Genomic DNA, 26,658 nt, shown 5'->3' with positions numbered 1-26,658 from the left:
CTGTGGCATACTTAATGATGTCCCTCCACAAAACAATGTAGTATAATTTTGGTAACTAAATAATACATGTTATTTAAAAAGTATTCAACTGCATGAATGTATGTATCAAGACAGTATGATTTAATATGGGCAACAGTGTATCCAGCTGTAGACATAGGCTAATATAGTTTTCCATCATGTCCGGAGGGGGGCGTAGAGATGTCCGACATGACTAAGTAACTTCTCAACTGGTAAAACTTTAGGTGTGGGCTATGTCCTTGACATGACAGCTCGAGGTGTTTCTTTACACAAACAACAACCAAAGCCTCGCGGGGTCATTTGTATGCAATGATGTTGGGTCTTCTTTTGAGAGTCGTGGTGAGTCAAACGTTTTTATAATTCATAAATGCGCAGTTGTGCACCCATAACTGAGAGCAGCGCGTTCACTATTACTGCTGTAAATGTGTGTGTGTTTTTTTTTGGGGGGGGGGGGGGGTTGCATACTGTAACCTATTTACCCCATATATTAGGCTACAACATGGATAACGTTTAAAAGTTCATGTCTATATCAGATCAATACTGGTAACAATTAATAGAGGGACAGTGCGTTAAACTATTATGCAATATTTTAATATAGACTACAGCTTGCTTTTTATTTGTGTTTGTAGTGGTGGAAAAAGTACTGTCATGCCTTGAGTAAAAGTAAAGATACTTCAGTCATTTTCTATTAAGGTAAAAGTGAGTCACCCAGTATTAAGTCAAAGTCTAAAAGTGTCTGGTTTTAAATGTAGTTAAGTACAGTGGTGGAAAGTTGTCATACTTGAGTTGTCATACTCGAGTAAAAGTAAATGCCATGAATCAATTTCCTTATAATAAGCAAACCAGATGCACGATTTTCTTTCTTTTTAAATGTATTTTATTTACTGACAGCCAGGGGCACACTAAACACTCAAACATCATTTACAAATGTAGTACTTGTGTTTAGTGAGTCTGCCAGATCAGAGGCAGTAGCGATGACAACGGGTTATATACATAGGCTAAGTACTCAATTGGACCATATTGTTGACCTGCCTGAGCATTCGAAATGTAAATGTAAATGAGTACTTCTGTGTGTCAGGGAAAATGTATGTGAATAAAGAATTCATATTTTCTTTAGGAAATGTAGTGGAGTAAAAATGTTCTAAAATGTTGACTCAGTTGCAACCCACAGTTGTGTCAAGTTGGCTAGATGTCCCTTGGGTGGTGGGCCATTCTTGATACACACGGAAAACTGTTGAGGGTGAAAAACCCAGCAGCGTTGCAGTTCTTGACACACTTAAACTGGTGCGCCTGGACCTACTACCATACCCCCATTCAAAGGCACTTAAATATTTTGACTTGTCCATTCACCCTCTAAATGGCACACAGACACAATCCATGTCTCAATTGACTCAAGGCTTAAAAATCCTTCTTTAATAACCTGTCTCCTCACCTTTATCTACACTGATTTGAAGTCATTTAAACAGGTGACCTCAATAAGGGATCATAACTTTCACCTGGTCAGTTTTGTACGCTCAGTATATATTCTAACCTGAAGAAGCTGTCAGGAAACTTGACAGCCAAGCACAGTCCAAACAAATAGTGTAACAACATACTAAACTTGACAGAGTTGCTTTGGTCTCAAGTTTCTTAGTCATAAAATTTGCTCCTACATTGCTCTAACAATCTATTGTTTGCTTTGGTTTTTGGATTCAGACAGAATTATACTGATCACACCTGTTTAAATTGAAACTAACGTAAATGCATGTTAATCACTTTGTGTAACCTTAATATGGTGTCTGTTTTATTATGTTCTGGTTTCCTTGCAATGGCCCAGACCCTTTGGGCTCTATTTTCAGCTGGCGTTAAGCCAGCGCAATTGCAATTGCCAGACGGCATCCCAAGCCGCGTCTTAAGAGCATGCACAGGCCAGCTGACTGGAGGGTTTACGGACATAATCAATCTTTCACTATCCCAGTCTGTTGTCCCCACTTGCTTCAAAATGTCCACCATTGTTCCTGTACCCAAGAAAGCGAAGGGAGCTGAACGAAATGACGATCGCCCCGTAGCAATAACTTCTGTTATCATGAAGTGCTTTGAGAGGCTAGTTAAGAACCATATCACCTCCAACTTACCCGACACCCAGGACCCACTACAATTTGCATACGGCTCCAACAGATCCACTGACGACGCAATTGCCATTGTACTGCACACTTCCCTATCCCACCTGGACAACAGAAGGACTACTAACTGAGCATGCCCCCATCCACATCGACGGGGCTTTAGTGGAGCGGGTCGAGAGCTGCAAGTTCCTCGGTGTCCACATGACGAAGAAATGATCATGGTCCACACACACCAACACAGTTGTGAAGAAGGCACGACAATGCCCCTTCCCCCTCAGGAAACTGAAAAGATAACCAAAATTGTATTGACTGGCTGCGTCACCGCTTGGTATGGGATCCGACCTCCATGCGTTACAGAGGGGGCATACATCTCAGTACATCGCTGGGGTGGGGCCGAGCTTCCTTGGCATCCAGGACCTCTATACCAAGCGGTTTCAGAGGAACATACTATTTATATATGTACTGCTGTACTATATTTTTTATTATTTTAGAATTTTTGTTTATTGTGTGCTTGTTTGACATTTACTGCTGTTATTGATAGGAACTTGGAACATAAACATCTCGCTGCACCCGCCATAACACCTGCTAAATGTGTACGCAACCAATAAGATTTTATTTGATTAAAAATGTTGATCCGTTTAAGCTCTTCTATTTTCAAACCCTAGCGCCAGGATTTGTAATTTATCAGTCTTATGTGAGCTTGTTCGCTCTGAGGTGGGAGGGGTGGCAATATCGGAGTTGTGCCCTTAAAAACGTGCGCCAAAGTGCCAATTTCAGTATGCACTGGTGGGGATATTTAAGACCAACCAAAAGCTGGCCTTAGCGGTAACCCAGTTGGTTCTGGCATGGATTTTGACATCGGAAGCGTAGCCTATCCAGCCATTACACACAGTACCCATATGCACATGGAATTAGAGATGCACTACATGACCATAAATATGTGCACACCTGCTCTTTGAACATCTCATTTCAAAATCATGGGCATTAATATGGATTTGGTCCCCCCCTTTGCTGCTATAACAGCCTACACTATTCCGGGAAGGCTTTTCACTAGATGTTACAACATTGCTGCTGGGAGTTGCTTCCATTCAGACACAAGCGCATTAGTGAGAGCGGGCACTAATGTTGGGCGATAAGACCTGGCTCACAGTCGGCGTTGCAATTCATCCCAAAAGTATTCGATGGGGTTGAGATCAGGGCTCCGTGCAGGCCAGTCAAGTTCTTCCACACCAATCTCTACAAATCATTTCTGTATGGACCTCGCTTTGTGCATGGGGGCATTGTCATGCTGAAGCAGGTAAAGGCCTTCCCCAAACTGTTTCCACAAAGTTGGTTGCACAGAATCATCTAGAATGTCATTGTATGCTGTAGCATTAAGATTTCCCTTCACTGGAACTAAGGGTCCTAGCCCGAACCATGAAAACAGCCCCAGACCATTATTCCTCCTCCACCCAACTTTACAGTTGGTACTATGCATTGGTGCAGGTAGCATTCTCCTGTCATCTGCCAAACTCAGATTAGTCCGCGGGACTTCCAGATGGTGAAGTGTGATTCGTCACTCCAGAGAACGTGTTTCCACTGCTCCAGAGTCCATCACTGCGCATGGTAAACTTAGGCTTGTGTGCAGCTTCTCTGCAATGGAAATCAATTTCATGAAGCTCCCGACGAACAGGTCTTGTACGGATGTTGCTTCCAGAAGGTGTTTATAACTCGGTAGTGAGTGTTGTAACAGAAGACAGACGATTTTCAGCACTCGGCCGTCTCGTTCTGTGAGCTTGTGTGGCCTACCACTTCGTGGCTGAGCAGTTGTTGCTCCTAGACGTTTCCACTTCACAATAACAGCACCTACAGTTGACCGGGGTAGCATTAGCAAGGCAGACATTTTACGAACTGACTTGTTGGAAAGGTATGTTGAAAGTCACTGAGCTCTTCAGTTCGGTCATTCTACTGCCAATGTTGATCTATGGAGATTTCATGGCTGTGTGCACTACCTGTCAGCAATGGGAGTGGCTGAAATAGCCGAATCCACTATTTTGAAGGGGTGTCCACATGCACTATATACAAGTATGTGTTTTCTTGTGCCCGTCAACCTTGTATTAAAAAACTAAGCATAGCCCCCTCTCCTCTTATTGAAGGCAGTTTGTTTGTCATGCCCAATGCAATTGCCAAGTAGTCAAGACTATTGATAAAGGGTTTGGCCTGTGAGTCCGCTTTGAAATATATCTTATTCACCAAAGCTTTATTAAAAGATCAAGTTTGGCAGCAGCGAACAGTGAGAGGACATCCCGGCTATGATATTATTTTTGCCAGCTCCTGGTATTATTTTGGATATGCGCGAAAGCCTCTCCATGTAGGCTATATGCCCATCATTGAATGAGAGATGAGATAATCCAGTGAGAGTCCTATTTCGAAACATGTACCTTATTTTTCCAAAACAATTGCTTGTTTTCCTTTTGGTTTGATTAACAAACAAGCCCTTAGTGGGCTACCCTTACCCTACTATTACGAAAGCTACAGCAATGGCTCTGGTGTCTTTCTTATGCTGGTCATGCGTTAGTCTACAAGTAGCCTATCCATAAAGGGTTTCTAAATCGTCTACTCGTGAAGCTTTTGCCGACATGCTTTTGCATTATTCACCATTCACATTGTTGTGTGCAATACTCCATTCAGCTTGTATCCATCCCCATTTCCAAAGAGCGCTTCTTGTCCAGTTACCAAAGACGCGCTCCTCCAAACAGGCCTCGGCTATATCTTGCTTATTTAGAACGTGCCTCACACATACAGTACACTTTACGGGAACCTTGTCTTTTTTATTTGAGGAGAAGTGCGATTCGTAAAGCCCTATACTCGTTGAAGCCAATTACAACAATGTTGACTGTCAGCACTCTAAACATACTAAGCAAACCAAGGTTATTATAACCATTTATGTGTTGTAGGCCTGTTGTTTGTTTTTTGGCAATGTCACTTTTTGCCACTGGGGCACAGTAATACATAAATTGATGGGCCAGAACCATAGACTTGGATAGACATAGCATCTCTGTATCTGTATTATTCAGATGGCATCGGTGAGAGCATGGGCAGCACCATTGAGGCCATCATCTTGAGATAGTCAATGTTCTTCTTCTCAAGTAAAAATCATTGTCTGATCCCTTCTGATGACACGGTTGTCACGACTCCAAACGGGTCATTAGGTCATGCCAACCAGGTCATCAGAAAGGATCAGTCAAGGAAGTTTGGAAGTCCCACCCAGTTGACTAAACCATAACGGCAAAAGTCCTGAATGGAGCTTTTGGCCACTACAGGACTCCCTACAACTTTATGGCCAGGACATAAATAATAAATCAATCGATTTAAAGAATAAGCGCCTAGACTTGTACAAGAAATATGGTGGAAGGAAACTCTCTTGCCCATGTTTACACCAATCCAAAGCTTTGTTCTAACATCTACTTAGTTAAAAATCAAGTACCTTCACCTTTATATGGGGGCGGCAGGGTAGCCTAGTGGTTAGAGCATTGGACTAGTAACCAAAAGGTTGCAAGTTCAAATCCCCAAGCTGACAAGGTACAAAATCTGTCATTCTGCCCCTGAACAGGCTGTTAACCCACTGTTCCTAGGCCGACATTGAAAATAAGAATTTGTTCTTAACTTGCTTGCCTAGTAAAATAAAGGTAAAAAAAAAATATATATATATATGACAGAAAGAGAGAGGGGAAAAAACAACAAATTAAGTCATGGCCCATTTGATATGTTACATTTATGTAATATTAAACATGTATCAGTGACTAACCCCTTTAAAAAGGGTTCATAAAAACAGCTGCAACAACAGAAAGAAACATACGCAAAACAATATTTCTTCACAAATCTATCAGTTCATAGACAGCCAGCCAGCTTATGTGTGTGTTTCTCTTCAACCAAACAACATTTTCTGGCTTATCTTCAAGAAGACTGCATTCCAGAGAGGTGGTCATTTGGTTTCTCGAGCCTGATGACAGTTGTCAACAGACAGAGAAAATTCTCTCCACAAACACTTAGGATGCAGTGGCAGAAACCAGGTCCAGTGCCACAGGGCACAGTTTGCCTGGCAGAACCTGAGAGGTGACTCTGTAAACATGCCCCCCTTTACGTTTTCCAGGTATTTCCGCAGCTTAAATGGGACACTTAATGCCCTGCCAGGTTGACCCTCTGGCTGGACAGTAACCTCAGACACAATCTTCGATGCAAGGAAGCTATATTTCTGAAGCACAGTGGTCGAGATTCTTGCTGGATTACTCGTGCTGGCACCTTCCTGGGGTCCTGCTCCATGGCTGTACTCACAAATTTTCTGAAGTACAAAGATTCTGCTTCCCTAATCAGGGGCTCCATCTCTGTCAAGCGAAGTGCCAGAGACACACTTGGGTCCATCAGGCAAGCGGCTGCAGGGGTTGGATCAAAGTTGGCTGTTAGTGGATTCAATATGCATGCGAAGCGCTCACACAATGACTTCAGGAGGACCTGTGCCAACTGTTTTGCAACATTAGTTGACAGCAAGTGTGCCTCAAGGTTGAGAAGTCACACCACCACATCAGACAGCGACTGGCTGTCAGTTTGAAGTTGGTCAGTGTGGATTGAGAACGGCTCCAGCAACTTCACAAGCTGCTCTAGCTTGGCCCAGTTACTGGTCAGCAAGTTGGTCAATGTGGATTGAGAACGGCTCCAGCAACTTCACAAGCTGCTCTAGCTTGGCCCAGTCACGCTCCATGCTCGCCCTTGGATTTCTTCCATGTTAGCTAGTGATAGTAATGCACAAGCAAGGCCTATTTCAAACATTGGCATCTACTGGCATCATTTATCCACCAGATTCAGAAGCTTGAAAACCCCATTAGAAAATAAGCTTAAAAACCCAATTTAGATTAAGTTTACTAAATTGTTTTTCCAATGTTTTATTTTAGATTCGGTATTCGTTTACTATAATAACCTTGGAGCAAAAACATGATTATTATTATTTTTTCTCCTGTTGCTGTCACAACCCCTGACCTATAGCACGACCCCCAGCGCTTAGATGTATCACTGCATTAGAGGGCTCTATTTTAACAAACCTAGAGTATGTATCATGGTGTTGACAGTTGCTGGCCAGTAGGCCTACCAATCAGCTCTGTGGTGTTCCCCCAACATTGCTGATATATTTTATATGCTAATGGGAATATCAACTTAATATTTCAGAAACTTAAATTAAATATCAACCTAGATACTGTACCGTATGTGTGCTATTTCAGTGTCGTATTAATTGCAAAACATTATAAATGCAATGACACAGAATGCATTTTTTCAGTTAAGGCCGGGCTTGGTGAAGCCATGTCGCCTGGTCAAGCCGATGTCAGTGACCATCCTCCCAGAGAGGTCCTCGCATCACCAGGACAATTTGCCCAAGCTGCCCGTGCCTCCACTAAGGCAGACATTTGAGCGCTACCTGTTGATGCTGGAGCCCCTGCTCAGTGAGGAGGAGATGGATCACACACGCAAGCTAGTCAAGGAGTTCCTCATTCCTGAGGGAGTGGGAGACAGGCTGCAGAGGAGCCTGGAGCGCAGAGCTAGCAACAAAGAAAACTGGGTAGGTACTGCCATAGAACAGAACTGGTCACATAGAGCAGAGATGGGTACTTAGTAGGGCAGAGCACTGGGTTGATCTTGGGTTGATTGGCAGGAACAGATACCTGTATTATATCCTTTATGCACCTACAATATACAGTATGTCACGTTGATGGTCTATAGCATTATCATGGCTGTTTGTGGATGTTTATGTAGCTCACAGAGTGGTGGATGCAGTCAGCCTATCTGGATTCCCGGATGCCTGTGGCAGTCTATTCCAGCCCCGGGGTGGTCCTGCCCCGCATGACCTTCCAAGATCGTCAAGGACAAATGAGGTGAGCAACAAGGAACCATGCGTGTCTGAGACCATTGTACCAGCCCTTGCTACGAGATTATACAGTAGATGCCCACCCTCCCCCAGCACTAAAACATTTTAGGGCTGTCTATACCGATCAGTGAAAAGGACATTTTATAGGCTTACTGCTTAGTAGAAAAGTTAGTAGAAAGTGTTGTAATCAGTGTTGTAATCCGCCATAGCTCTGTTGAACTTGAGAATAAGCTTGAGTTTCAGATGACCTTTAGACAGACTCCCCTTTCATGCTGGCTATTTTAAGCACATTGGCTGCTCATAGAATTGCTCCGCTTTTTTGGACCGCGGAGACACACGCACGCAATCAACATTGCGGACAGTGCCAAACACATGCAATAGAAGATGACACGAGAGCAGACTTCCATGCTCATATGAAAAGTCAATGATTCAACAATATACTGTACTGTAATGTACACCATCTTATCCGCTAGACTAGAGTGACATGACACAGACAGCTCAATAAATGCAGAAATATAGTATCAAAATAGACAGATATCATGGTTCTGAGTTGGACATGCTAAGCAAGTCTGGTTGGAGATATGAGGACATGGAAAACAATGCTGCACTAAAGTGTATTGGAGATGATTATGTGAATGGAACATGAGATGCTGGAGAGGTAAAAGGCTGAATCTCAGTTGGATGAGGAAATACCATATGTCATACTTAATTACTCAATAGGGCGGCAGGTAGCCTAGTGGTTAAGAGCATTGGGCCAGTAAGCGAAAAGTTCCTGGTTTGAATCCCTGAGCCGACTAGTTGACAAATCTGACGATGTGCCCTTGAGCAAGGCATGCAACCCTAATTGCTCCTGTAAATCACTTTGGATAAGCGTGTCTACTAAAATGTAAATCAACGTTTTCTGCTCAGGTTTGCTGCTAAATTGATTTCAGGAGTTTTGGACTTCAAACAAATGATTGACAAGTGAGTAATATTGATATAGAAAATATTTTCTATAACTTAATGATATACATCTAATATATATTTGTCAGACCAGTTGACTCTCTAACTCTGTGTCACAGTGAGACCCTACCTATTGAGTATTTGGGTGGGAAGCCTCTGTGTATGGACCAGTACTACCAGATCCTGTCCTCCTGTCGTATCCCTGGACCAAAGAGAGACACTGTGGTCAACCATGCTATCGGGAAAGTGGCCCCTACTCACATCACTGTGGTCCATAACTTCCAGGTACACTAGGGTGTGCTATTGCTTTGCTTTTCTCTCTTTGACGCTGCTTTATGTTGCTACAACACAAGAGAGGAAATCAATAACATTGTTGCATTGTTAGTTTATTGTCTCTAACCCACTTAACCAGAACCTGAAATGCTGATTGACCTTCTCCCTCTGTCCTTAGTTCTTTGTCCTGGATGTGTATAACAGCGATGGCTCCCCACTGACGGTGGATCAGATTTACATGCAAATGGAGAAAATCTGGAACTCGTCCCTGCAGAGCAACAAGGAGCCTATCGGCATCCTGACTTCCCAGCACCGCAACACCTGGGGCAAAGCCTACAACAACCTCATTAAGGGTGAGGCCAGGGAGAGCCTTGAAAGCTAGAGAAGGGTCTTTGGAGCGCATGGAGTGACCCACCAAATAAACAAAACCCTAGTCATAACCCAGTCTTGAGCCATAACGTAAGAGTGACTGGATACATCCTATCACTTTGCACACACTGTTTTAGACATATTGGTCAATGCTTTCCTCGAGGTCCTTGTAGGTCGCTCATTGTATTTTCTTCCTTAGACAAGACAAATAAGGAGTCTGTCCGTGCTATCCAGAAGAGCATATTCACAGTGTGTCTAGACGCTCCCATGCCACAGATGTCTGAGCAGCGCTACCAGAGCCGCGTCGCTGCCCAGATGCTGCATGGTGGAGGGAGTCGCTGGAACAGTGGCAACAGATGGTTTGATAAGACCTTACAGGTGAGCTCTGAGACTGAAGCTGTAGAACAAAGATTGCATCCTCCCTGATATATGTTCATATTTTTATTCACAGAGTCTCTTGCATTATTCTACTGTATTCATAAATGTATTTTAAATCGTATTATTATAACGTGTATTATTTAATCCCCAGTTTATTGTGGGTGAAGATGGTACTTGTGGTCTGGTGTATGAGCATGCCCCAGCTGAAGGACCACCCATTGTGTTCCTGGTGGACTATTTGGTTGAGTACATGTAAGGCACAACAAAATATGTTTATTTCATTCATTGAATATTGGTACACGGCACTACCAAGGTCATTGTGTACTACAGATAAAAGGTCGGCGCTGGTTGCTATGGTTGCAATGGCTATTTTTCCAACCAGAGCAGGTGCTCAGAGCAGTGTAGCAAGCACTTTGAAGATTCACTAATTTGTCAAGTTTACATAGTGACTGATCCATTTGAAAATTATTTTTACAACCATTTGAAGCCCACTGATCATGGCCAAGCTGGAATCATGACCCTGGCCTGCTACTGAATGTGCCTCTGCCTCTCTTGAAGTATAATGCTTTGTGTTGTTTAAACAGGGGAAGGATGGAGGTAGTACGCGCTCCAATGATCCCTCTGCCCATGCCTCCCAAACTGCGTTTCAATATCACACCTGAGGTCAAGAAGGATATTGAGTCGGCCAAACAGAATATGAACATGCAAGTAGAGTCTGTTTGTGTTCCTAGCAGTTTCCATTCAAACACATCTTTGAAGTGTTTCTCACTCTTCAGCTACTCTTTCAATCACCAGAATGTCACATGACCTGGATGTGAACGTGGTCAACTTTGCTGACTATGGGAGAAATGTTCCAAAGGCTCACAAGATGAGTCCAGATGCCTTTATACAAATGGCTCTACAGCTTGCCTACTTCAGGTGGGGTTCATGAACAAAACAGTCAACATCTGAAACAGCAGTCGGGCTACCTTAACCTATCACTTTGAGACATAATGATGAGACATATTGATCTTTCATGTTTCAGAATGTATAAGATGTGCTGTTCCACCTATGAGAGTGCGTCCCTGCGTATGTTTGCACTTGGTCGAACAGACACAATCCGCTCCTGCTCCAATGAGTCTCTCAAATTTGTCCAGGCAATGGAGGACCTAGCTAAACCGGTAGGTCAACTCTGAAACCTGAACATTGACACTAAATAAACAATCAACCCTGACTGTCACTCTACTGTAATGATGTCTGTTTATACCATATGTTGGCAGAACACAGAGAAGGTTTCTCTATTGGACAAGGCATGCCAAGCCCACGTAGAATACACACGCATGGTGAGGACTTGATGGAAATGGACATTTACTGTATTAATCCATGCTTGTCCCCACTCACTGCAATGTACATTTATTTTGTGTATGTCAAAATGAGCAGGCAATTCATGGCCAGGCCATAGACAGACATCTCCTTGGCCTGAAGTTGCAGGCGATTGAAGAGCTGACGTCCATGCCAGAGATATTCATGGATACAGCCTATGCTGTGGCTGAGCATCCCAATCTCTCCACCAGCCAGGTACAAAGGTTGTTTATGTGAGGTATTTAGCATCCCAAAATACAACATATAACAGGACAAATTGTAGACAGTGGTTTGGTAATGATTTGTTTATTAGGTTTGGCCCACATTTGTACAGCTAAAGGTAATGTTTCACTGTCTCTCTTCCCCAGGCTGGTGCCAAGACAGACTGTGTGATGTGCTTCGGTCCACTGGTGCCAGATGGCTACGGAGTGTGTTACAACCCCATGGCAGACCACATCAACATTACCATTACAGCCTTCAACAGCTGTGAAGAGACACATGCTGCCAACTTTGGCCGGGCTATGAAGAAGGCTCTGAGAGACATGAGGTCTCTGCTGGAGGAGACAGCTAAGGCCAAGCAATGAGTCCCCACAGGGGACATGGCTCCTCTTTATGGCTGTGTGGAACTGAACCTGTGCTGGAGGTAGTGGGGGAAACTGAAGCCACCCGGGTATATCTAGTGCTGTAACATGGAGAGAGGAGAAGCACTTTGCAATGCGTTAGGTGGGCCTTGGGAAGATGTTGGGCCCTTCAGGTAGACGTGATGTGAGTGTTGGAGGGAAAATCCTGTAGGAGAGACAGTCCTGTAATAAGCAAAATAATATCAAGACTGTAAAGCGAGTATGACTGACGGAAAGTTATACATTTCATGTTGACTGAAATGGGTGTATCATTTTCCAAATAGAGCGCCATATGTCAAAGAAAGATCCACACCAGATCATGGCAGAGACTAGACTATTACAGGTGAACGATCATAATTTGACCAGTATCTCACAGCAGGACAATAATCCTGCAGCAACAGGAAATGTGAATTATTATGTGCGTTATTTAATGGACATTTTTGTAGGGGTTGATACATTATTTTGTTAGGATAAATCAAGTCTGACATTTTTAAAGTGGAAATTGAAAACTTTAGAAAGCTGTGCAGGAAGATCTTCTGCGACAACAGAGTGATCGAATTAAGAGATTACATCTGTCTGTTTTAAGTTATATTTAAAAGTCATACAGTATGTTGGCGCTGTCTTAACATTTATTTTTGTGGGATTCTATAGATGTGTTTATTCAGTTTGTTGACTTACATATTTGTTATTTCATATATATAAAATAAGTTCAAACAGTTCTAAATTATTTAGGTTCTGAAAATTTGTGCCATACTATACCAAATGTGCCATAGTAATGAGTTGCTGAGTGGTTTTGCTGTGATTTACTTTGGTAAATGTTTTCTATACAAAAAAAAATAACAAACAAAATAAGACGGACTGCTGTCATTTATTTTAATGTTACAAAATTCTGACAATACTGATTAAACTAAGGACAAATTGTTCTCCAGTAACAGCCTAAATTCCTGTCTCGTTAAATACTGTATAATAGAAATGCGAGCCACGGATCAAGGCTCCACGAATGAGTATTCAGCTCGGAAGCTCCCATTGCTATGCAGGTACTCGCCATGAAATTCGATCTCTGCCATGTTTCCAGCTGATCGCCAGTCAAAAAGCAGTTGGCCCTTGAACACGTTGGTCTTCAAGACGTCTACATCTCGTATCTAATTGAAATGGTATTAGAGGCATAATGTTATCTACAATGGCATACATGTCAACATTCATGGTATAATGTATACTCAACTAGTTTGCATTGATGAATATACTGAAAAGCAAGAGAGAACAGTCTCCCTCCTCCCTGACCATAATGAAGGTGGACTGGGCTGCTGTGCTGTTGACCACAGGGCCCATGCTCAGAGCCCGGATCCTAATCTTCACTGAGGGAGGGGCGTTGATGAGGACTCGACAGGTGTGACTGCCCAACTCTGAGGTCATCGTTGGATTCTCAATGACCCCGCTGGGAGCAAACAGCTGGACATCACAGTCTGTAGGAGCAACAGTAAGAAGCATGTGGGTTATGTATTCAATTGACCAAATAATGTGTCCTTCTAAAAATCTATTGTTCCAGCTCTGTAACAACATGCCGCTCTGCCTTCTGTTCCAGCCAATACATTAGCAGCGCAGTGTTACCCTGGTGGTGACTCTTCTTGTTGTTCTTCTGACTGCTGTAAGTCAGCAGCACTCCGTTTCCGGGGGACAAGAGATGCTGGCGCACCAGCAGGACGTTGGTCCTGGAGGTCAGTTCAGTGTCCTCAAGCTGGTCACACTTCCTGACCAGTACCAGCCTGTCATAGAACGCCACATACTCCCCTAAGCGCACACACACACACACATACATGGTTATTGTTGTCCATTTCGGTTGCCATAGATAGACCTTACAAAGGGTATTATAGCATTTCTCACTTTTCGTGCAGCTTAGGGAGCTGGACTCTACTTTCATGTGGATGACCTCATCCAGGGGCCGGCCTATTGACAGGATGCAGCGACCCGTCTCATGTCTCAAGTCCACTGTGCCTGACTCCTCCAGCAGAAGCTGCCCACACAGACCTAGATACCGACACACAGTAGATAACTATTACATTAGCTGATGGAGTTCTCTCAATGCTTGGTCTATGCCTTTTATGATGAGTGCTAAAGAAGCAGAGAGTTCTGCCACCTTACTGGTTTTAGGTGTCACAGTGGGCATGGCTGTGGCGGTCTGTGGGGTGGTCGGTTCTGTTGCAGTCGGGGGTGTCTGGGTCAGGCTGAGAGTAGGAGACAGGAGTGGCTCCTCATCCATGGGAGTGACTTCCATGCCCTGGGGACTGGGTAACTGGTCCCTGGTCTCTAGTGAGGGGGTGTTGGTGGTGTGTGTGTGGGTGAGGGGACTAGTCTTCTCTAAGACCCTGCAGTCGTCCATCTGGCAGCCCCGGATGGTGATGGGCTTGGGCATGTGCATGCAGAGCAGTGGGCTGAGGGGCTCAGGCTTAGTGGGTCCCATGCAGGACACTGCTCTAGACTGGATCCCATACCCACATGGCACTGAACACTGAGAGACAACAGAAAAGTTAGTCAACAGTACATCTACATAATTTATAAGTCACTCATGTATGAAAACACCACTGGCTACTGTACCTACCTGATTCCAGTCTTTCACGTCCCATCTGAAGGTGCACACCTGCACCAGGCAGGGTACCGTGGTAGCAGGTTTAACGGCTGCATGGCATCTCTCCTCAGACACCTCACTGTCCTCCCCATGGATATACTCAACACAGGAGACATGCCTCCTGGCTAACCCCAGATCACAAGACGTAGTACAGGCCCCCATCCTCAGCACTCTCCACCTGGACAGTATTACCTCAAGTTCAAGTTTATTTACACCCAGCAATTACATACAGAAATCTCTATATGGCACTGTCTGTTGACACTCACATAGCATTCAAGACAAACTGAAATCCATGGGTGGTGAATTCCACATTTACATTCTCTTTTTTACCCTGGTCTTCCAGCCAGTGTTCAGTGTCTGTGTTTACCGTTTACCTGGCTGGGCAGGTGTTGGAGATGCATGGTTTACCTGGCCAGGCAGCTGTTGGAGTTGCATGGTTTACCTGGCTGGACAGCTGTTGGAGTTGCATGTGACCACTGCTATGGGTTTGGTCATGTTACTGCACTCTGTATTGTTCACAACCACCTCCTCATCTCCCTCGGTCTCCTGGGAGCAGTATAGCACCCTATGGGCCACGCCTCCTCCACACGACACACTGCACACTCCCTGCTTGTAGCGCCACCTGCATGGGAAACACACTGCTGTTACCCTGCTATGACAGAGCTGTCATTCTTGTACTTGAAAGGATCAACTCACATGGGAGGGCAAGGGGAAGGGTTGCAGGACTCTGTGTGAGGCTCTGGTTTGCTGGAGGCATCACAGTAGACCTCAGGCACCGCTAGCCTGGTATGGTGGTCCAGACATGAAAACCACACCTGCAGGGTACCTACACATGTATAAGGCTTGTGTTGATCAAGGTACCACACTTTGTAAAAATGGAAGGGATTACCTGGTCTAACTTACCATTTCCGCAGGTCTTTGAGCATTGGCCTATCACAGGGCTCCAAACATACACTGTTAGGTACCTGGAGCGGTACCTTAAACCAGGGGATTTGTTAAGTAAAGGTTGATCCTGGTAAAGACAAATGAACGGATGTCAAAGTTCCACCTTCTCCAGTATGATGTCTTAGAATTCAGTGTGCACATTTATGAGATGTATTATAGATCTCTGCTGTACCTGTCCCTTAGACTCCCAGCCAATAGGGCAGACATCGATCACACAAGACACTAAGACAGGTGGTTTGAAGATCCCTGAACATAAGCTATGGTCCACCTCAACATCATGACCACCTTCGGACCGCACACATGTCACAACGCGTTTGGCCGCTCCGGGCCCACACACCGCTGAACACTCCCCGGCTTCTGACGCATTCCACCTGTCACAAACAGCCCCCACCCCCCCCAGAATTCTATATCAACATTGTACTGGGCCATTAACCTACATGGTGCAACTTGGACCTTGTTTACTTCATGTACATGTTGTATTTGATTATTAAAAATATGTATACCTTGCAGGGCAGGGTTGAAAGTTGCATGTATCCACTGATTGTGTGGCTGAGTGTTGTGGACATTCGGAAATGGCCACCTGTAGGACATCTGCTCCTTGCCTTTGAACACATTTCACAGGGCGCACTTTCTTTCCACCACCACACAAGGCACTGCAGGGCCCAAACTCCCCCATCTCCCAGCTGGAGAACACAACACAGGACATTGATCAATCAGTTTGATGAAAGTTCAAGCATTCTACGTGTGACAGTGTGCACTGAATGTAGACTGGACCTGGGGGGACAGGCTGGGAGGTGACAGGTTGTCTGCTGAAGCAGGAGAAGGGGAGCTGAATTACAGTAGACCTCCTCCAGATGCTCCTTGGTGTCTTCATCCATACAGACATACATATATTTCTGTATGCCTACAAGAAAAAGAGAGAACAGTGGATCTATAAGAACAGTGACATTTAGAAAGCCTTAAAGTACACCCACAACAAACAAACTAAATATATTTATCCAATAATAATTCAGTGATTCTTACCAGATCCACAGGTGACAGAGCAGGATGTTGTGACAACAGTCCACTTGCCCCTGGGTATCTCTTTTATAAAAGCATTATTACTCATGGGAGTATAAAAGTGGTAGGTGATGTTTGGACTGGTTTGTTCTCCATACTCTTTTCCATATTTCCGATAGACCTGTAGGAGCCAAAAACAAATGTCATATTCCTTTCTATTTTGAGGAGTCAGTAAAGTTATATATGTGTGTGTACATAGTGAATGGAGATACTGTTCCTCTTCTATATGTGTCTCTCAGTTATCCCCTCTGATATTTGGAGTCAGTAAAGTTATATATGTGTGTGTACATAGTGAATGGAGATACTGTTCCTCTTCTATATGTGTCTCTCAGTTATCCCCTCTGATATTTGGAGTCAGTAAAGTTATATATGTGTGTGTACATAGTGAATGGAGATACTGTTCCTCTTCTATATGTGTCTCTCAGTTATCCCCTCTGATATTTGGAGTGTCTGTTGTCATGTCTGAGAATATGTCTCTCCCTGCTGACCTGTATGTGTGTCTCCTCTGTAACAGTTCCAGGCAGCAGCAGCTCCTCCATGAGAGGCAGGAGGTCAGGGGTCAGGTACAGACGATAAACCAGACGACCGTCCTCCAGAGGAGAGGGGTGAGTGATGTTTAACGCAATGCTGCCACTCCCAGACACAACATACTGATTCCCAATCAACACCGCTATGGGTAAAAACACCAGACACCTTGCTTATTGTCCTTTATATGATTTGGGGTTTCTTTTCAAACACCCAAGGTCACCCCAGATACTCACCCAGGTGAGTGAAGACGGGTGCCCTGTTGACAATGTGAACCTGAGTGGCGTTTACTGGCAGGGTCAGGAATGTGACGTACTCTGAGAATCAATTAAGCAGGGGAAATCTAGTTTACTTACTGGAATAAGATGGAAGTAGAAATGATCACTCTCCAGACTGAAGAATGGGGATATTTGAGCTGTTACCTCTGGCCTGACCACCACTGTAAGACTGAGAGGTGAGACTGCAAGAGGAGCCATCCCCTCCACATACCCCACACACATCCTCCACCTTCCCAGACTTCAACACTCCATCACAGCCAAACACCTAGTGGAAGAAATGATTTCCCGTTAGCTTATGAGGACATGTCAGGTCTAATAATTTCTCAAAGCGTCTCTAGAACTCTCTAAGGTGGAGAAACCGAAGCAGGCCTTTACCTGGCACCTCCCTCCTAGACAAGCTGTCGTGACACCAAGGGGAGCTGGACTGTCTGGTTCACAACGAGTCCCATCCACGAACTGAGTCCCACGGCTCACAATGAAGTTCTCTCCCTTACACTGGCACATGTACCTGCACTGTTCATCCCCTGGTCATGGGGGTAAATCAGAGGAATACAATGGAGGGAGTCAGTAATGTAGTAGTTTGTCCTTTGTTTATTGCCCTCCATCCCAATGACCCAACCATTCCCCATTGACAAGATGTCTTGGCCCACCTGTGACAAAGCCTACAGCGGGGATCCAGGTGTAGAGGGAGGCCGTGTTGGGGGACAGGTACAGGGGCTGTAGATCTGTCTGGGCGCACTGCTCTGCCATGAAGGCCAGCTGGGTCCTTTCACACTGCTACTCAGACAGCATAGTGTGAGGGTAAGAATGCCTGAACATTGTGTTCACACCCTATGTTTCAGTTAACATCCTTTTGACGACCAATTTAACTTTCGATCATAATAATCTTTTGAAGAGAAGCAACATTTCTATTTCCAATTCAACTTCCCTCATTCCACTCGAAGCATGTGTATGGAGTGATTTCAGTGCTAACAGATTGTATTTGAATTACATACTTTAGGATATAGATTTTTTTATGTCATATTTTTTAATCAGTAATGCACAAATTTGATCATATTATTCATAATTTGAATAGAATTTTATTAATGAATATTGCATTCAGTTTTAATTTCATATTTATATATTCATCTTCAATAGGGTAGATATTGCATTCATTGTCTGTGTATCAAGTTTCCACACTTTTATTTAAAGTTGATCAAAGTTTCATATATTCAACTTCTCGGATGCATTCAGATTCAGTTTTCAAATTCAGATCTCTAAATTCAAATTCAAAACCTGAGAGAGCCTCCTGGCAAGCCAGGAAAGGTAGAGGAGAAAATATATAATCAAATGCTCTCTGTGGTAAACAGAACTGCCACGCAGAAAAAATATCAGCCCATGGAGAGAAGCACGAGATTAAATTTTACTCAACTTTCTAGAACAGTTGTCACCAACCGGTCAATCGCGATCGACTGGTCAATCTCCAAGTCGATCGCCAAAAATTTCTGTTAAAAAAATGTTCTTTTTTTTATTCATCTCGGGCTGTTGGCGGTAGGTGCATCTGATTCAGCTGCCTTGTGTGCTGTGTAGATGAACTGTTGCCTTTTTTAACCATTTCATGTGTCTGGAGGTACAAACTCTGCCTTCCCAGTTGGCCGGAGAGCAAATCAAGTGCATTTAGGTCTAATGCCAAACGGATGGCTCAGATTACCGTGTCCGCAGTAACAGGCATAAAAGAAAGCTACAGCAAAGTTGATACTGTGAGATTTCAAAGCGTTTAAAAGCTGCTGTTTTTCTGTTTACGTTCTTACGCTTCGAACACACCGACAGCGTCATTACATTTTGGTACACCAGAAATACATTAATTTCCAATGAAACACTGCATTTGCCTTGCAGCATTGCGTTGCAGAGGCAGTTGCAGTGCGTACGTTGGATTTATCGTAGACGGGTTGACGGAAATGGGAGCAGAAGGGGAATGTTGAACTTTTGTTGCATACATATTCAGCTGGTGCTGCATACTATTTTGTGCAATGACGCTGTCAGTGTGTTTGAAGCGTTACGCTTCGATCACACCGGCAGCGTCATTGACCACTGTTCTAGAGTTTTCCCTGTTAACATTATCAACGTTTCGCTTTACTGTGGCAATTGTGATCGAATCAACGCAATATTAGCCACTTTCATTGCAACATACCGAAACAAAATTAACTATGCATGAGATTTTGTTGAAGGCAGAATGCATTGGAGTAGGATTCAGCCCATACTCTACAGAGATTGGTGCGGCATAACCAATCAGAGCTGCAGTAGGCCTATATGCAAATAGACCATTGCCATATATGGATCTGTGCTATTTATTTTGAACTGGACTGTGTTTACAGCATGAGCGGTCGTGAGTAGATGCGTTTGTTTTGAGATTAAAGCGAGAGCTGCATGTAGCCACGTGTGCACATTTTGTTCATATCCTTTGCTTTAGAGTTATTAGCTCAGCTACAGATCATTTGTAGTCAGCAATAGGGGAGTGATTACTTCCTACAAGAGCACAAAACATGTACATTTTTAGACATCTTTGAAAAGCAAGTCAGGTGAAGAGCTTTTTTTTGTCTTAAAGGGGCAGTGTTGTATTTTGAGACAGGCTTGAATAAGCTAATTAGTCAATAGGTAGAGGGTAGCATAATTTGTCTGATTCTCTATAATGGTATGGGAATATTATTTTGTGAAGTAGTTTCTTGCATCAGAAAAGGACAAGTGGATAAACAGGTTCATGTCAAGCCCTGCATGTTTTTTTTCAAAAGTATCATGGAATGTAGGCCTACATTGAACACCACACATTGGCTGCTACTGTAGGCTGAATGATAGAACAGCTATTTCCATGTTAAAATGAGAAGCATTTTTCTCCATCGTTTTGATCAAATAGTCACAGTAGCCTACTTGACCACTGTTAAAACTGTAACTTAAAGCAGGTACTGCCTCCGTGTTCACAGTAAACGCAATCTGGAAGTTGTACAGAATTTTCACAACGTTCAAGTTTGCACTCAGCAGACCTGAAATTTGCTTAGTTACAATTTGTTTTAGAGGGAACATTGGAAGGGAGTGTCACAAAAAACACAGTTTGGTCCCGATAAGAATATAGTGGAATAGCCCTGTCATAGCCCTTCTAAGGATAGCCTTTCCACTCCTTGTTTAATCTAGCTCTGACTGGGTTCCAACCAGGTCTCCTGTATGTCACAAGACTGTGTTAGCCCACTTAGCTAAAGACCATAGGAATGAGTTCAGGAAACTAACTCAAGTCTCCAGCAAGCTTTGTCATCAAAAGAACATTTTACCCCCCCTCTGACCTCATACTTAGAGATTACGGCACCAATATAACTAACTGGTTTCAAAATCAGGCCTACTGCACAACAAAAACACTTTCTGTGGAAAAAAGAACCAGACAGATCTGCAAAAGAAGCAGACAGACCACAAAGGTGGTTTGGTGATCCATGAATATGATGAGCAACCTTGCCTGAGACATGAAGACGTGTTAGTTTGACTGATGGGGTTCTAACCCAGGTTTCCTGTGCGCCAAATTCATAGGAATAGAATACATGCAACAGTCAGTTTACCACAGAGAGCGTTTGACTCTATCTGTGCTCCTCTACCTTTCCTGGCTGGCAAAGTACCAGGACAAGTTTTGCATCTGAATTTTAACATGTGAATGTTAGTTTGTAAACTTGATACACAGAAAATGAATGCAATATCTACCATATTGAAACGGAATATATACATTTTAAATATTCATTGATTTTGAATATTAAATAAAACTATGCTATAGACTACATTCAATTCATGAAATACAAGTTCAATTTATGAATTCAATGAATCAATTTGTGCATTACAAATAAAACAATATTACATTCAAATTCAATATCCTAATGCAAATTAAAAAAATACAATTTTTAGCACTGAAATCGGCCCATACACGTGCATACATACACTTACAGTACGCACGGCACAGAATAAATGGTGCAACAATTTACCTTGTAAAAATGACCTGCGGAGGCCCACTGTAAACATGACCTGTGGAGTTTTACCTGCTGGTGACAAAGTTCCGCTTCTGTATCCCTGCCCTTGCAATCATTCCCACCAAATGCAGGTCTGGAAATGAAAACATTTTTTAAATGAAAATTATGAAGACATCCATCAAGAATAATAAACTGTTTGGCTAATCTCATTTGCCAGAAATGTACCACTTGCACTTGAGAGGAGTCATGAGAATTAGCGTTGTAATTGGGCCTGACTGTTGTTTCTTGTTACCGTGGGTTATTGCATTGCCTGGTCCGGGAAGTGACGCCCCCGCCACATATCCGTGAGCATGGAGAGAACTGGGACCAGCTGGACCAGGACCCGTGCACCACCACAGAGGAAGAGGAGCTGAGCTGGTCTGGGGACACACAGCGGCCCTTCAGGCACCACTAGAGGACATGCAGGGTTAGAGGTCAGGGCTGCTTTCATTTCACAACCAAAATGTTGCATACTTTGACCAAACATAGTCATAATGATGGAATGTGACTAGTGATAACATTAGGCTGTACCTGGTTGGGTGCACACTCTGTCCCATCCAACAGAGGCACCAGCAGACGTTTACATGAGCTGTTGTCATCAGGTTTGACGTGGCAGGCGAGAACACGGCACACAGGCTGACAGGAGGAAAGAATTAACACGGGGAAAGCCTTACCCAGACAGAGCTATAGATACTGTCAACATACTGTATAACCAGTCTTATTACTACAGTATAAACATGATAGTATATTCACAGAAGTGGCTGCCATTAATGTCATAATGTGTCCCTTACCAGGTCAGTGTTGGTGAAGGAGCAGGCCCTGGCGGTGCTACCAAACGCTATCCGGCACTGGTCGTCCACACCATAGTAAAGGCCTGGCTTCCAGTCTTGCAGAGAGCCAACCAGGACAGGCAAGTCTTTCACACAGTCAGCCTTGCCTTCACTAGAATAGCAATACAAACACATATCTTACTCTCATCACCAGCCTTCTACAATACTCACTGTGTTGTGTACAGTGCCACTGACCATTATTACATTTCTGCAGAGTAATCTACTAATGATGAACAGTTCATTATTAAGAATCCATGTGAGAAACAGCTGGCATGCTTACCTGAAGAATGTGTACAGCTGCTGTCTGCTGCACTGGGACCAGGTGAGATCCACACTGTTGTAGCCTCCATCAGAGGCCATCATAAAGCCACTGCTGCTGCATGTGTTACCTATCCCATCATGGTTTATACCAAAGCTGAGGGAAAGAAGTGAAGATTACTAACTGTAGCTCATCCTATGCTATTGACAATGTCTTACCTGTGGCCTATCTCATGCCACTATGTCTTACCTGTGGCCTAAGCTTTTGATAGTTGCTTAAATAAAATAATCTGTTTTTTAATGGTTTTTAATGGTGAGCGAGCGTTTTGCCTTTTCCTCTTCAAATTACCTGTGGCCTATCTCATGAGCGATGGTGATGCCCAGATCAAAGCCTGTGTCCTCTGTGATTACACAACTCCATTGGCTAGAACATGCCCCGCCTAGCTGGGTCACGCCCCTCACCTGCTTGTTCCCATTGGGCAGCTCCAGATCAAATCTGGTTGAGGACAAACAAATTACAGTAAAGTAAAACCACAAGATTTACAGTTATATAAATGTTCTAACTTCAGACAGACTACAATTCAATTTGAAAAAAATAGCACAGGATAAAGTACAATGACCTACCTTGTGATATATAACACAAGGTCAGCATGCAGGGGGTCAGTGTCATTAGAGGGGATGACCCTTCTGGCCCACTCACACACACTCGTCAGAGACGAGGAGATGTTGGTGGAGATGTTAATCTCTGGCTGAAAGTGAGAACATAGCACTCAGAGAGGGAAGCATTCTTCTGGCTCCTCAGCCAGGCCTCCATGGCAGACTGGCCCACCCAGGCGTGTGTGTGGTGTGAGGTGGACAGACATTGTCAGACACTGACCTCTGGTTCTGAGAGGATGATCATGCGGACTAGATGCACTCTCATGTTGGCTCCCAGTGTCATGTCCCTCAGCAGCTCTGAGGCCTGTGGGAAGATAACAGGACACACCAACACTGGATGACCATTTTCAATTATCATTCAGATGCCTGACACAAACAGACAAAGACAGGCAGGTAGGCAAACAGGCAGGCAGACAGACAAACTCACAATGTTGAGGTTGGTAAGTATGTATCTCTCTGTGTCCTGCCTGTGGACCAGCTGCACGTCAGGCGCCACCACAACTAGCAGCTCCAGGTGGGTCACCTCAGGCATTATGGCTGACCTTCGGTGACGCAGCCTCTTCACTGTCAGGATGAAGACAAAAAGAGCCGTATGCTAATAGAATGTGCGAGGATGAAGTATGAAACATTAAATACAATGCTATAATGCTTGAACACTGACTGTGAGAGTGTCTGGGGGGGCCTCTGGCAGTAAATGGCTGGTGGAACACCAGATGAGGTGTTCCTGGACTGGAACAGTTTCTGACTTCAGTCAGATGAATGTGTTTTTGAAGCACTGGCTGAATGTATAGTCTCTCCTTCTCTTTACCTGCAACAACCAGGCCTTGCTGTTGGAAATGGAAAAATATTTGCAATCCAAATTAATTTAAGAGAATTATGAATGAATAACAGAATAACAGTATAAATAAATAAGTAAACTGTAGAATTGTTTGTGTTAACTTGGAAAACGTACCATTTTCCTGGCACAGATGGTGAGAAATCCTTTAGTTGAAGGGGGATGTAGAACTTTGGCCTGCTGACAACACATGGCATGACTTTTCCTTATGGTGTTGAGAGTGGTGTTCCGAGCTGTCTCTAATGTGGACTGACAGGAGAAGGACTGCTTCCTCTCCCCGAGCCCCAGCACAAAGCGCTTCCCTTCGGTCTCGAAGGAGCATCGCCAGGGGCCAGTGTGCAGCTCCATAGAGGCACAGTCTGTCCAGATGAGCTGAAACTCCGGCACTGGGGTGAGAAAGGTTACAATACTGTACAGTGGGATTTCTACATAAATTGGTCATAAAATGTTATCTGATCATTATCTAAGTAAGTAAGTCCCAACAAAAGACAAACACAGTCAGCTTAAACACACAATAATAGTTGTTCATGTTTTTATTGAACACACTGTGTAACCATTCACAGTGCAGGTTGGAAAAAGTATGTGAACCCTTGGATTTAATAACAGGTTGACCCTCCTTTGGCAGCAATAACTTCAACCAAATGTTTTCTGTAGTTGCGGATCAGACCTGCACAAAAGTCAGGAGGAATTTTTTGACCATTCCTCTTTACAAAACTGTTTAATTTCCACAATATTCTTGGGATGTCTGGTGTGAACCACACTTGAGGTCATGCCACAGCATATCAATCGGGTTGAGGTCAGGACTGACTGGGCCACTCCAGAAGGTGTATTTTCTTCAGTTCAAGCCATTCTGTTGTTGATTTACTTCTGTCTTTTGGGTTGTTGTCCTGTTGCATCACCTATCTTCTGTTGAGCTTTAATTGGCAGACAAATAGCCTAACATTCTCCTGCTAAATGTCTTGATGAACTTGGGAATTCAGTTTTCCGTTGATGATAGCAAGCTGTCCAGGCCCTGAGGCAGCAAAGCAGCCCCAAACCATGATGCTCCCTCCACCATACTTTACAGTTGGGATGAGGTTTTGATGAGGTTTTGAGGTGTGCTGTGCCTTTTTTTCTCCACACATATTGTTGTGTGTTCCTTCCAAACAACACAACTTTAGTTTCATCTGTCCACAGAATGTTTTGCCAGTAGCTCTGTGGAACATCCAGGTGCTCTTTTGTGAACTTCAGATGTGCAGCAATGTTTTTTTGGGGATAGCAGAGTCTTCTTCCATGGTGTCTTCCCATGAACACCATTCTTGTTTAGTGTTTTACGTATTGTAGACATGTCAACAGAGATGTTAGCATCTCCAGAGATTTCTGTAAGTCTTTAGCTGACACTCTAGGATTCCTCTTAACCTCATCGAGCATTCTGCGCTGTGTTCTTGCAGTCATCTTTGCAGGACAGTCACTCCTAGTGAGAGTAGCAACAGTGCTGAAATTTCTCCATTTATAGACAATTTGTCTTACCGTGGACTGACTTTTAGAGATACTTTTGTAACCCTTTCCAGCTTTATGCAAGGCAACAATTCTTAATCTTATTGTAGGTCTTCTGAGATCTCTTTTGTTCGAGGCATGGTTAGCGTAAAGCAATGCTTCTTGTGAATAGGAAACTCACATTTTGTGAGTGTTTTTTTATGGGGCAGGGCAGCTCTAATCAAAAATCTCCAATCTCGTCTCATTGATTGGACTCCAGGTTAGCTAGAAGTCCTTAGCCTAGCGGTTCACATGCTTTTTCCAACCTACACTGTGAATGTTTCAATTATGTATTTAATATAGACAAGAAAAATACAATAATTTGTGTGTTATTAGTTCAAGGACACTGTGTTTGACTATTGTTGTGATTTAGATGAAGATCAGATAATTTTTTAAATGTCAAATTTATGCAGAAATCGACGGGAATTCCAAAGGGTTCACATGCTTTTTCTTGCCACTGTATGTGAATGATTGTATCCACCATAATGGTTCAGTAGCTCACTGTAACCCTATGGAAACTGTGTCATTATTCAGTCATACCTGAAGTAGCAGAGTCAGTACCAAAATAAAACACCATGTCCTTTTGATCCAGGGAGTGCAGAAATAGCTGGAGAGGGGATACAAATGAAATGTTGGGGTCATTTTGTGAGCAGCAACATGAGGATTAGATTCACTAATCCATTCCTGGTTTGTATACAGTGTGACAGATTACAGCAGGCCTATGTCCATGAGGAGCACAATCAACTGAACAACAATAATATCTCTACAGAACCCCTGAAACATTTAACTTTTAAGTGTATCATACAACTGAAATCCTGTGAAACCTGTGACCTGCCTGTCTGTAGGTAGAGATTTCCGCAGGACGATAAACAGCGCAAGTTGTGGAGGTCAATGTACTTTGCAGATGTCACAAACAGAAGAATCACCAACCACATCCCTGTGTTTTCCACTTACCTCCTCCAATGGAGATCTCATTAGTATTGCTGTGGAGCCTGGCAGCACTGACAGCAGACAGAGCAGCGCCAAGGCTGCCATGTTTCCCCGCTCCTCTCCCTGTGGGACCACACCACACACTACCTGGCCTTGCTATATATCTATCAGAGTAAGAGGCCCAGATCTTCCTTCCAGCCGAGTCTGATAAGACCCAGCCAAATGGGGAAGTGGCAAACAAGTTTACTAAA

The 26,658-nt window shown here is 43.7% G+C and overlaps 2 protein-coding genes across 2 annotated transcripts; one reads left to right on the top strand and one right to left on the bottom strand.

Annotated features, from left to right (window-relative positions):
• The first annotated feature begins 3 nt into the window (after nt 1-3).
• On the top strand, nt 4-12,796 carry LOC135514167 (carnitine O-acetyltransferase-like). Its single transcript, XM_064937420.1, has 14 exons — nt 4-357; nt 7,429-7,707; nt 7,902-8,020; nt 8,923-8,976; nt 9,075-9,240; nt 9,407-9,581; nt 9,797-9,975; nt 10,127-10,227; nt 10,560-10,679; nt 10,771-10,893; nt 11,000-11,135; nt 11,235-11,297; nt 11,395-11,532; nt 11,685-12,796. The coding sequence occupies exons 1-14, from the start codon at nt 328-330 to the stop codon at nt 11,898-11,900; spliced, it is 1,899 nt and encodes a 632-aa protein (XP_064793492.1). The 5' UTR covers nt 4-327; the 3' UTR covers nt 11,901-12,796.
• On the bottom strand, nt 12,786-26,658 carry adamts13 (ADAM metallopeptidase with thrombospondin type 1 motif, 13). Its single transcript, XM_064937419.1, has 31 exons — nt 26,432-26,658; nt 26,018-26,084; nt 24,080-24,348; nt 23,789-23,954; nt 23,555-23,691; nt 23,348-23,431; nt 23,095-23,219; nt 22,820-22,966; nt 22,493-22,627; nt 22,174-22,324; nt 21,914-22,018; nt 21,636-21,793; nt 21,413-21,476; nt 18,017-18,143; nt 17,742-17,890; nt 17,511-17,631; nt 17,325-17,405; nt 17,052-17,233; nt 16,528-16,684; nt 16,279-16,408; nt 16,008-16,187; nt 15,677-15,875; nt 15,463-15,571; nt 15,256-15,385; nt 15,002-15,181; nt 14,533-14,737; nt 14,076-14,442; nt 13,818-13,961; nt 13,545-13,724; nt 13,218-13,399; nt 12,786-13,078 (listed from the first exon to the last, which is right to left on the bottom strand). Exons 1-31 carry the CDS (start codon nt 26,510-26,512, stop codon nt 12,923-12,925), a joined length of 4,668 nt encoding a protein of 1,555 aa, XP_064793491.1. The 5' UTR covers nt 26,513-26,658; the 3' UTR covers nt 12,786-12,922.

This window comes from Oncorhynchus masou, chromosome 25, assembly GCF_036934945.1.
Source record: "Oncorhynchus masou masou isolate Uvic2021 chromosome 25, UVic_Omas_1.1, whole genome shotgun sequence".
Classification (NCBI taxonomy): Eukaryota; Metazoa; Chordata; class Actinopteri; order Salmoniformes; family Salmonidae; genus Oncorhynchus; species Oncorhynchus masou.
The sequence above is the reverse complement of the archived record's forward strand: the minus strand, read 5'-3'. Positions and strand labels throughout refer to the sequence as shown.

Coding starts and splice junctions, on each gene's coding strand:
- adamts13 (XM_064937419.1), bottom strand. CDS start 26,512: ATGGCAGCCTTGGCGCTGCTCTGTCTGCTGTCAGTGCTGCCAGGCTCC. Junction 17,406..17,510: donor CAGTGGTGGTCAGGCCAGAG/GTAACAGCTCAA, acceptor ATTGATTCTCAG/AGTACGTCACATTCCTGACC. Junction 15,182..15,255: donor CCTTCCCCTTGCCCTCCCAT/GTGAGTTGATCC, acceptor TTTCCCATGCAG/GTGGCGCTACAAGCAGGGAG.
- LOC135514167 (XM_064937420.1), top strand. CDS start 328: ATGATGTTGGGTCTTCTTTTGAGAGTCGTG. Junction 358..7,428: donor GTCTTCTTTTGAGAGTCGTG/GTGAGTCAAACG, acceptor GCATTTTTTCAG/TTAAGGCCGGGCTTGGTGAA. Junction 10,894..10,999: donor CTACAGCTTGCCTACTTCAG/GTGGGGTTCATG, acceptor TTCATGTTTCAG/AATGTATAAGATGTGCTGTT.